At 33.6% G+C, this 12,082-nt stretch overlaps 1 protein-coding gene across 3 annotated transcripts in view; it reads right to left on the bottom strand.

The window, feature by feature from the left end:
- The window catches only part of LOC111507735 (multiple PDZ domain protein), a 463,358-nt gene that overhangs the window by 35,771 nt on the left and 415,505 nt on the right, over positions 1-12,082 (bottom strand). For 2 of the 3 annotated variants that reach the window (XM_074180505.1, XM_074180503.1), the window contains exon 24: positions 1,781-1,840. The exons of the other annotated variant lie outside the window; for it this stretch is intronic. In XM_074180505.1, the coding sequence (XP_074036606.1) occupies positions 1,781-1,840 (60 nt within the window). The remainder of the gene's footprint in view (positions 1-1,780; positions 1,841-12,082) is intronic. 3 annotated transcript variants of the gene reach the window in all.

Genomic DNA, 12,082 nt, shown 5'->3' on the forward strand with positions numbered 1-12,082 from the left:
AGAATATTTTTAGCCCTCACGGTTCAACCTACTACAAGGTGTGTATATTATCCTAATAATATTGATTGAAAAGGGGTCAAGTGAGATATTATTTTGAACTGCTTTTACCACTGCTATACTGATTTATGTTTTGACCAGCCTTTTACAAAAAATACGCATTTGGAGGTTACACATGTTATCACGAGGTTAATATTTTGTTAAAAAACAAGAGCAACATTATCTCCAAAGATATCAAAGTAGTCGTTTTTCAGAAGCAAAAGATATTGACAAATTTGTACTGTCTTATTTGTACGCTTCCGTATCTTCAAATGTGAAAAAACTGTGAAAATTACATCATTTTATATATGAAGAGGTAGAAAAAGGTACACAAGGCGGTCTTTCTTTTCAATGGAAGACATTCATGATGGTGCATAAAAAAACTAGTGCGTCATCGTGGATGGTTCGCCATATTGGATTTGGTAATGACGTAATTTTATTTTAGTAATTCCTTTCAGTTGATACCAATATCATTGGGATGCATAAAAAACTAGTTCGTCACCCTGGGCAGTCCGCCATATTGGATTTAAAGTGACGTCAAGTTATTCTCTCTATTTTTTTAGCAAACCCTCTTATTTGATACTCATATCAATTGGTTTATGAAACAAATTAGTCCGCCATCTTAGGTGGTCCGCCATGTTGGAATGTTTTCAGAAGAGGGAAATTTGACAACGTGTTATATTACAATTGACAATATTTTGAACAATTTATAAGATAAGTAGTGAGTGAATTCCAAGCGTTTTATTTGCAAATCAAAATTGGATTTTGTAAAAACACAAACAAAGAAAAACAAACGATTTTCTTCCTGTTACATTATAGGGTTGGAACAAACCCACCTAAGAGAAAACTGATTATAATAATTTTTATGTGTAAATAATACTGGAGAAGTACTTTTGTCGGTGAAAGAAAAAAATCAAGATACCATATTTTGAAAAGAAAATTAGAGTGCTTTTAAAATGTATCATTTGACTCTCCATTCTAACTTCGGATTCTAAGGGTAACATCAACCTTTTCTTTGTTGATTTAATAAAAACATTCATTGATACTGCTCCCTTGCAATTAAAATTGACGTGTCTTCGATTTCATATATTTTTCATGGAAAGAAGATACTAACAGAGGAAATTTTCAACTTTTGATATCCCGTATAATCCTCAGAGGACGTGTTTCGTGTGTATTGAAATCCAAGTTTAATTTTTAAAATGAAGAATTTGACCACAACTGCTATTTCTTTAGTTATTTGTTATATGTTTAGAGAAATAACTCATTGAGAATTAGTTTACTTCAAATTTCATCAACGCTTTCATGCTAAAAAATGTAACTCAATACTTATTCCACAAATTTCTTGTCCAACCAATCTTTATCAAAACATGAATGCTTAATATGGTTGATTCTTTCAAATACATTTTTTTTGTGGAGGATTCAATACCTTTCACTGTTTTTTGAGTCTATAAACTTCCACAGTCTGAAAAATAAACATTCAATTTATGAATACGACAAGTTACTGACTAATTAGACTGTTCAGTTCAGTTACTGCGTAACTTTTCAGTTTGCCGTTTATTACACTTCAGCATATTCTATATTTTGTAAATTTTTCAGATTCTGGAAGGTTATATAAAAAATACAGTTAAGAAAAAAATTGTTGATTCCTTCCAAATTTTCGCAACTTAATTCCATAATATGATAGAAAATTCTCACGAGGTGAAATGGTGTATATACAATGTGTGAAATTAAAGCTAGGCCATACCTTTTTGATAGCGACGGTGCGCACATTCGGATAGCTTGCACTAAATTGCTCTTCGGAGGCCTGCAGAAACAAAGATAACCTCAAACAACAATACATAGCAAAATAAGCTGCCAAAGAATGAAAACAAAAAAAATCACTCCATTTGGAAGTCCCCGGTGTCGGTTTTCTAGTCACCTGATAATTTCCATACCTATGCCGGATATCATTCAAGGTTCAACAAAAGCAAAAGGACGGCAGAAAAACAAAAAATCTAGAATGCAATTAGTGCCTAGTTTCGACATGGATCACTTTCATTTGATTCGGGTGTCATGCGTTAGGTTAAGCCAGGATTTTTTAGAGCAGATTTGCTGCTGGTTTAACTGCGAAATTAGAAAGCAAAAAACGAAATCATTCCGCATTACGAAGAAAAAACTTTGAATATATCAAATTTTGTATTAAACTATACACATTCTGATGGTGCGAAACTGATGATTAACATCATTAATCATCAATAAAATGTCTGGCGACATATTTGTAAGATAAATTGTAATTCTAACCATTTATGTTTTTTCATTTTGAAATATTTTTACCTGCTTGCTGAAAAGATCTGAAATTGCACAGAATGAATCCACTTCAATTATGGGATAAGGGACTTTAGGATGATTTGATCAGCAAATTCAGTCTCCACTTTCAACGGATTGCTTTCTTTGAAATTAACTCTTGTTCTGTTTCTATCCTGGGTCGGTGAAGATAAAAAATGCCCAATATGTTTTGAAACTTGTTGAAATCCAATTTTCTGAAACCGCAACTTCTTGTAGAACCTGATATACAGTACTCTGTGCGCCAAGAAGGTTTGCTTTACGAAAATCGAGTGAAATTGTTTCTACATACGCCAGTAAAATAATAAAATTATGTTCAATGTCACTATGACCAAGCGTCAAAACTGTCAACTCCATTTAGCGTATTTAATAACACTTTGTTAATTAACACAGCTAACACGTGTTTCATTATGGAACAGCTTCTTAAGGCATGCTCAATAGTAACGTGTTAGTAGGATATACAACGTTTATGAGAGTTTTTCTTTTTCGAAAATTATGACATTGCTTACACCTTTTGTACCACTACACTTTCAGGCGATGAAAGAATACACATGCGTCATCAATAAAATACGCGACATAACATACTTTTATATCAAGCATTCTTTTCTTTCACACGTTGAGAAACGTAGAGAGAGAGCTACACCCACACAAATAGATACAGACGTATGTCGGAGTTCAAGTTTGTCAATTTATGACATATTACTGTCATTTGATAGTTTACATGTTATTTATTGAAGAGTTTCTTCGGAGTCCGGTCAAACTAGACCAAAAATTAAAATAAAGCTACCTAAATTCCCACCAAGCTGAAAATCAGTAAGATTGTTTGAAATATAATTGAAAATAAAATTTGAAAGTTCCCCTGTATGGAAAAATGTTATTCAAGGTAAAAAGTCAGAAAAATGAGTTTTTCGCGATTTTCAGCAAAACCGTAAGTTTCATCATAAAAATACTTCAGACAAAAATTGTAGATCATAAAATTATCTACAAAAATTTTATCAATACTTTTTTTCCTACGAGTCACCGTTTTTGAGATATAACGATTCAAAAAGTTGCAAAAGTTGTAGTCGTCATAATATGAATGAGTACGCCACGTTTGAAAAACAAAATTTAGTTCAATGTGCTGAAGTTTTTGAAATAGTAATTCAACTCGACAAAAAATTATCACTAACGGCATTCGCTTTATTTTTTTTATGTACGGAGGGAGCTCCTAAAAAAACTACCTGGTTAGATAAGTATAGATATGCATGTTTTGTTAAAAATATCAAAAGTAAAAAACAAGTACAATTACTTTATCTTCCTCCAACCTCAGTTGCTGCTGAGCTAGACCCTACAGACTGGGGTTGGAAGTTGGTCAACAATTCATTAGAACTAGTCCAAACTTAACTTCCACCTGCGTCGGAAAAACTGCTGAACACAATTTTTTGCAACTGCAAAAAGGGGTGCAGTGCTAAATGTGGTTGCAAAAAGCTGGACTGTTTTGTTCTCTGGTATGTACACATTGTCAAGGCCGGTCGTGCTCCAATATTGAATCACCAACAGTGGAGGTTCCGTTTGATTCCAACGAGGCGACATGTGATACATCGCTATTAACGCAGTTTACATGTACTCAGGATGAAGATGAAGAAGAACAAGAAGAAGAATTTGAAAGTTACGACTCGGACGATTGCATTTCACAACTTTTTTAAAATTTAAATTGCTTTTAACTTGTCAATTTCTGCTAATATCCATTAATTTTCAATAGTTTCAAATTAAACAGGATCACAATTGGCCCGTGGAATAGGCCTACTGGGGAAATCACGTTAAAAAACGCGCTAAGTACACTGCCTTATAGCTTATAGGTGGCGTGGAAACGTGTATATATTATGACAATTACAACTTTTACAACTTTTTGAATCGTTATGTCTCAAAAACGGTGGCTCTTAAAAAAAAAGTATAATTTTATGATCTACAATTTTTAACTGAAGTATTTTTATGATAAAATTTACCGTTTTGCTGAAAATTGCGAAAAACTAATTTTTTTGACCTTTAACCTTGAAAAAAATGTTTTGAATAACATTTTATTTTTAATCATATTCAAACAATCTTACTGAATTTCAGCTTGGTGGGAATTTAGGTAACTTCGAATGTCTAAATTGACCGGACTATCGGTTTTAATTCTTTTATATTTTATAAATAGTTGTTTCCACATTTATTAAACTAAGAGCATATCATTTAACAGTAAGTAAATTTTATATCGTAATTATAAATTTCAACCTAAAATTAGGAATGAAGAATGACTCTGTGTAATATTTCGCATACTGAATTACTCAAATTGTCAGATATCAGAGTTGAAAAATAAAACATAAAATATAATATTTTCACAAAATAATCAATAGAGTGCTGACGAATTTGTTCGGAGCAGTAGCACATTATTTTGTGCATTATTTCGTATGCAATAATTTATGACGGATGTGTAATATTTCGTTTTCCCAAGTAAATGTTCCGACTCGCATACGTTTCAAAGACTTGGCCTTTCTAGGATTTGTTAACAAATGTTTCACAACTATTTTTCACTGTCGCTTGGTATTCAAAACAATTATTGTTTTCCTAGACGTTTCAAAACACTATGAAACAATGCGCTTATTTTGAATTCTTTTGATAATCAATTTCTACGTAAGGTAGTTCAATGCACAATATGCATTAGGATCATTAACGTACTACGTCCTTAAGATCGGATGAAAGTTAACTTATATCGAAATAAATGTTGAAGAGACTGTTGGTTCTTATCCTTGTTGAAAATAATCCTAATAATGATGAGTGAAGATGTTCCTATTTGTGATTTCATATCAAGATATTCTTTAAATTCATCAACTATGTGAATTAAAAAAAAATCATCCATTTTCCATTTCATATCAACTTCTGAACTCGAAACTGTAAAAAAAAATCCGGTTTTTTATAGAATTTTTTCTACTAGTGAAAGAAATAATAATTTTTACTTATTCTCAACTTTAGGAAGAAAGGTGATGTGAGCTTTGTTGTTGAGAATGTTATTGCGAATCGAATTGCATGATAAAATATAGGGTGTTCCATTTGAAGGCCATTAAAAATGCTACTAGTTTTCCCATTTAACCATTTTCGTAGCAACCATAATAATGGGTTTGGCAATGGTGCCGACTTAATTTGGAACACCCTGTATATGTATTCGTTCATTTGAAAGTCCTCGCCAACTGGGACAAAACATTTTTATGAAGAGTCCAAAAACGGGAATCAATCCGCTGATGCAGTATTTACGAATTCGATTGAAGAATTATTTAATCAATAAAATACATTAAATAGCTTTTTTGCTCCTTAAAGATAATTGTAGAACACTATTTCTACACGCATCTGACATATTTTGGAAAATAAATGTGTTATTACTAGTTTTTTTCATGAAAGTTAACAATACTATATCAATGTGAAGGTTGGTGCTAATTTTTTTGGATCAAATTAGTAATATTTATGTTGATGTTATTACTTAGTTGTAATCTCAAATCGGATTCCAATTGTAATCTGTTTCTGTATTTGTTTTCGATGTAAACAAAAGCAGAGAATACCTTTCCACAGAAGTGTGTGGATGAGAAAAGCAGTAAATGTTTCAGTTCTTCTTCTGATATTTCGTTATAAACTTTTTGTTAATTCACCAAAAAACTTGACAAGGAAGATTCTTTGAAATGAAGTTTTAAAGCTGAATCATATGGTATTTCTTTTAGTAAATTTCCTGTGGTTGTCAAGCCGATGATATCTGAAACATCTGTGTTGATAGGATCTACTATCCAGTAGCATTTATTCATTAATCTGAATATCCATAGATAAAACGGCGGACCCCCAAACACATACCCGCACCAGGGGTCCTCGTACCCCAGCTCAAGAAACACTGACCTCTAGACCTCAGACGAGTGGACGATGCTTCTTTCGTACCTTATCTATTGGTCGCGATTGCACGTCAAAAGGTAAGACTTTTGACTTAATGAGTCTGAGTGAAAGCAAAAGCCAAAAACACAGAGAGACTCTGCCTAGCTTGCAGCTCGCACATGTCTATCAATAACGTTTGACGGGTGCTAATAGAGCACCAAATTGTTAACAGATAAACTGATTTTAACAATTTTTGAACGATTAAAAATGAATTACCAACTGACAAAGGGAATGGAAAAGGAATACTCTGCATGTAAATTCATGACTCATTTGATAAATTGACAATTATTCTCACCTATTGTTACTATAGGATTTAACATGGTGAATCATAGTTTCTCCGGACGTGCCGCTGGCACACACAAGCTCAGCTTAAATTCTCCAAGTTGTCACGACCTTCATCCACTACTAATTATTCAATCCAGACAGATAAGGAAATAACAGCTCGGATGTCGGAACATTTTCATTAGATGGTAATTTGAGGAGAAGAAGGAAATATTCCATTAATTTGATATTAATTACATGAGTGCTCGTTGAAACTGGTAATGGCAAAACGTGACTTTCGGTGAAGTTTAATCTTCGACCTGGTAATTAGGAATGAATGTAATTCATTTTCATTCTGTTTTAATCATAAAGATTATAATAACTGACAAGGCCGTAGTCAGAAAACAATTTCGGGGGGGTTTGATTTCGTGGAACAATAGAAAAACATGAACTATAAAAACAACGAAAGAAAATGAAGAAAAAAAGAAAAATTGTATTACATGTTCATATATATTTATAAGAAAACCTTTATAGATATATCAACATCTTTTTACAAAATCAAATTTAGTTTTCTAGCTTTCTTTGCAGCAAACAAGTCAATTATCTCCTCGGTGTCGATGTCAATTCTATGGTGGATTGACATTAACGCCAAACCGTTTAGTAGTTCCTGGCTTGTGGAGTTTCTTGAATGAGTTTTGAGGCGTTTCAGAGAAGAGAAAGTCCTTCCAGGGGTACATGTAGGCGACAGGTAGTGTCGCCAGGATCTTTGAAAGTTTGTACGCACATTGCCGTAAGGTTTTTCCATTGTGTTTCAGGAAAGTTTTTTTCAATATTCTCTTTCGATCACTTGGTTCGTTTTGCCAAGGACTTGATAAGATTTCTAACAGATTTTATAATTCCAATAGTATCTGTATCTGTAGAGTAGGAAGGGTGAGTGTAGTCCCACAGCACTTAGGCCACATGTGTCCCAATGTACATCCTCCCAAGGAGTTGTCCTCCTATGTCATCGTCGATCTCCTGTCCTTTCCAGGAAGGTGGACAGGTCACTAGGAAACATCTCCTTTAAATCGGCAGGTGTAGGACAAGACTCACCCAACACACACTCTCTTATTGACGATAACTCCTGACACTCGTATAGGACATGCCTGACAGTTTCATCTTCCTGGTCACACATCCTGCATAGAGGTGTATCTACTAGCCCCATATTATGGAGGTGTTTTCTCAGTTGACAATGGCCAGAGAAAAATCCTACTGTTAAGCGTAGATTTTTCCTGGTCATCTCTAGATATTTCTTCGGGGACAGCTTCCCAGGGTCGCCCAGGGTGATCCTGACAAGATTGCATCCTTTGATTTCATCCCATCTCTTTAGGGATTGATCATGGGTGTAACGTTTGGCTAGTTCCGCAATTGTCGAAGTCGAATAATCGGCAATGTGATTTCCTTTACTCCTGTCGTCCATCTCAGGATAATGTTATTATCTACCGAGGCTAAATCTTGGTGACACTCTAGTAATAGGCCTGAGGTAACAAGTTTTCTGTTCTAGGCTAATAGGGCTTGTCTGCTATCAGTGTAGATTGTTATTTTTTTGCCAGAAATTCCTTTACTGGTTATTTCTTTGGTGGCAATTGAGATTCCAGCCAGTTCTGTTTTAACCACGCTGGTATTTTTTCCCATTCCCCACTAAATCCTTAGGCTTAGAGTGATCTGGAGTACACTCCACATCCTGAGCCTTCTTTGGTTTTTGAGTCGTCCGTATATATGCGTATTGCATTTGTAGCATCTGACTCTGTCTTCTGTTTCATTTGTATTTTATAGGGTTTATTAAACACAACCCTGGGTACTATTGCATCACTACTTGCCTGCAGCAGAGGTTGCGCAGTGAGCGCTTCTCGCCATAGGCTTAGCCTCAATTAATCCATTCCTACTTCGAGGTTTATACCAGCCATGTGCAATCTTAACATGGCCATTAACGCAACCTCCTTAACGTACAGGTCCAGAGGGGAAAGACAAGTAATTAATTCCATTGCCGCGGTTAGCGTTATTCTCATAGCTCCTGTAATGTTCAAACAAACTAATTGTTGTATTTGATATACTTTTTGGATGGCCGTTGCTTGTATAACTTTCGGGGGGATCAATCCCCCTTGATCCTCCCTGGCTACGGCCTTGATAACTGATGTATTAATATGATGATTCCTTTACTTCTAGGCAACATGTTTATTACCAAAATATGCTGTTTGAGAAACAGTACATTTACCTTCAATGTTTGAAAAAAATCAGTCTTTTCATGAAACTTTAGAGTACAACTAGATGGTAATGGATGATAGATAATAATAATTTGATATTGATCATACAAATTTGATTACGAAAATGATTCAAATAACAATCTCATTCAAATAATACTTCATTGAAGATTATCGCTGGACTGTTTACAAAAACAGGCGTGTTTGAGTATGAACACGCCTGAGGAAGTTATTGCATAGCAAAACACGTGTTGCGGTTTTGTAAACTGTGCAGTGAAAAGCTCACAATAAAGTGTAACTTGAATACGTTATGGATTTTCATCAGGTACCTTCCAATTGAATCACATATAATAAAGCTGTATTTAACAATTCCGTATAGTCATACTAACAAAATTTTAGGGAGACATAACATCAAACTTTATAACTAGAGATTAAATGATGAAATTATATTTGAGAAAACTTTTACTGCATTTGAATCTCGAATGCAGAGGGAAATATTTATCCAACTTAATATTTCTACATTGAATGATCACTTTACATACACAGTACACTGGATATTGTGTAATTTACTTGGCGAGGATGAAACTATTGGTTTAAACTTTTTTTTCATTAACCAGCTGTCACCCCGCTACTAAGTGGAAACTTAGGATTAATGAGGTATTATCTTTCAACGTACGACTCCTGGCATAATGTTGAATAATAACTAATAAATACCTACTCGTATTCCAAACATGACTATCACACCAGGTAAAATTCAAAACATCCTATGAATTGTGTATGCCAGCCATCCAATGTAATATATTTACCAGACATGCTTTCCTCGAGTATTAAGGATTTCAGAATTGGAATGCAGGTGGTTGCTGATACGTAATTTAAGGAAGTATCATAAGTTTATTGTGAAAGATAAAGGCGTGTATTGGTTTTAATACAAGCTGTCACTGGAAACTTGGATGAATCTTTTTTGTTGAATTTTATTCAAAATCAGCACAATTTCTGGAAAAAAATATAAAAACTCCCAAAGTTCAGGTGAAAAACACCTTACCCCTTGCCTCTCATGTGGACCTACGATTTCGTAGGTATCAGCTTTCCGCGCGGCATTAGCTGGGTTAGTTGTTCTTTCCGTCAGGTATCAGCCACACATACCTACAAAATCGTAGGTCCACATGAGAGGCAAGGGGGAAGGTGTTTTTCACCTGAACTTTCGACATGTAATGTACCTCTCTGGAATGTCATCATTATTCTGACTCCAACCCCGGAGTATGTATTTGTGGAGTTGCTTCCTGTCTTAGTCTGCAGGAGGCTCAGTAGACATCCTACTGAATCAACTGCAGAAAGACTTTATGACTAGCTGGAATTAATTTTGTTTGGTGGGGTAGTCAGACGGTTCACTCCGTCTGAAGTGACCTGCCCGGTACTGATGATGGGGTTGTACCCCGAAACCGGTCCATCGGTTGGTCGTACGGAACAAGTAAAATTAATTTCTACTTTCCATATGCAGGAAGTAATTGGCGACGAATCTTCCAAGTGGAAGATGTTGCACAGATGCTTGATATTTTTATTTCACCTTTCTGCGAGGCATTAGCTGGAATAGTTGTTGTCTTTTCGTCAGCTATCTACAAAATACCTACAAAATAGTAGGTCCACACGAGAGGCAAGAGGTAAGATGTTTTTCACCTGAACCAGGAGCATTTCATATGCACCTCTCCGGAATGTCATCATATATATATATATATATATATATATATATATATATATATATATATATATATATGAATATGATAATATGTATATATACGTAAACATTCTATTGTTTGTTTGACATAATTCATATGGAACGAATGAAAATCCCTTTACTGAGTCACAAATGATCAACATATACTAGATTGTTAAAAAATATCTCCCAAACATTCGATTTTTAATCAAGAATAAGGCAAGTGTTCCATGTGAGTGATATTTTACCTCTTTCTTATACTATATTGTGTAGCAATCATGTGAATGATAACTGATGCAATTCCATAACGAATGTTTGGAGTACAAACTGAATAGGAAAGCATGTTTTTTGTATAATTCAATGATCATATAAAAGTAGTTTCAGAAATATTTTTTCTTTCGTGTAATTCAATATTTCTATGAAAAATAGTTGTTTCGAGAAGCGATTTTTCTTCTAGTTTGCGTCTGAAAGTTACTTCTTTGTATGAACTACACATTTTTGTACAGTTCATTTTGAAATTAATTGCTTTCTTTAATTCCTTGGGACATTCCCACATTCAAAGAAAGTCAAAGTCTTTCTTTCTCAACATATAACAAGTAATGACTTATCCATAAATAAACCTAAACGAAAGTTATCTACACAGGTTCAGTCGAAACAATCATTCCTCATGGGTCAAGCACCAGTGTTCTTCTTTTTAACTCTTTTCAGATGAAAGATTATATAAACACAAATACATCGAACGTTTTCTAAGATTAAAAACTATGCAATGAATTTTCTTATATATAAAGTAATATACTGAGTTTTTACTTTATTTGTTAGATGAGGAAAAATGATAATCATAAAACAAGAACATATAAAGGTTTTACTTTAATGTGCTAAGAAAGGTTTAAGAAAAGTATAATAATCCTTTCTATCAACAATTTCTAATATAAGAATTTGTTATCAATTTTTGTAAGTTATTATTAATTAAAATTTAGAAGAAATTATTCGTTACAAAAAATGAGGGAAATCATAATAAACAAGCCATTTACCATTTGGTGATGTTCATAATGTTTTGAAAAAATGAAAATTAGTAACCATGGATCAGTTTCAGAATTCATTATTTTTGCAGGCTCATCTGTTACTAGCTAACATTATTTTTAAGGAACAATAAATTTCAGTCAGTGGTATTGCCGATTGATGTTCCTAACAAAACTTCAAATTGTGTTAGATTATTAAAAAATAAAAATTTTCATAGAAAAGTATATTGACACTGCCTTTTAAAAGACTAAAATCTGTGAAAAAGATGAATCATGTAGTGCAATGATAATCAGTTTTTCGAATTATGTTCAAAAGGTAAACATTTCGTTGAAATAAATTATATCAAGTAATATGAGAGAAAATTTTTGTCATATCTGTTTTTTATAAAGGAAAAACAACATCTGATTTGAACTGAACATTACTTCGAATATTACTAGGAGTATGTTAGTTGAAAGAAACTTCAAAAAAGCACAAATACATATATATTTGTTTAAATTGAAAGGGGTATATTTTTGTATATTTGCTATTTTATCTTTAGCACTTCTATTTCCAATTACAACCC

Source organism: Leptinotarsa decemlineata, unplaced genomic scaffold (genome assembly GCF_025532065.1).
Source record: "Leptinotarsa decemlineata unplaced genomic scaffold, Ldec_3_MD MMD2_tig00026299_RagTag_RagTag, whole genome shotgun sequence".
Classification (NCBI taxonomy): Eukaryota; Metazoa; Arthropoda; class Insecta; order Coleoptera; family Chrysomelidae; genus Leptinotarsa; species Leptinotarsa decemlineata.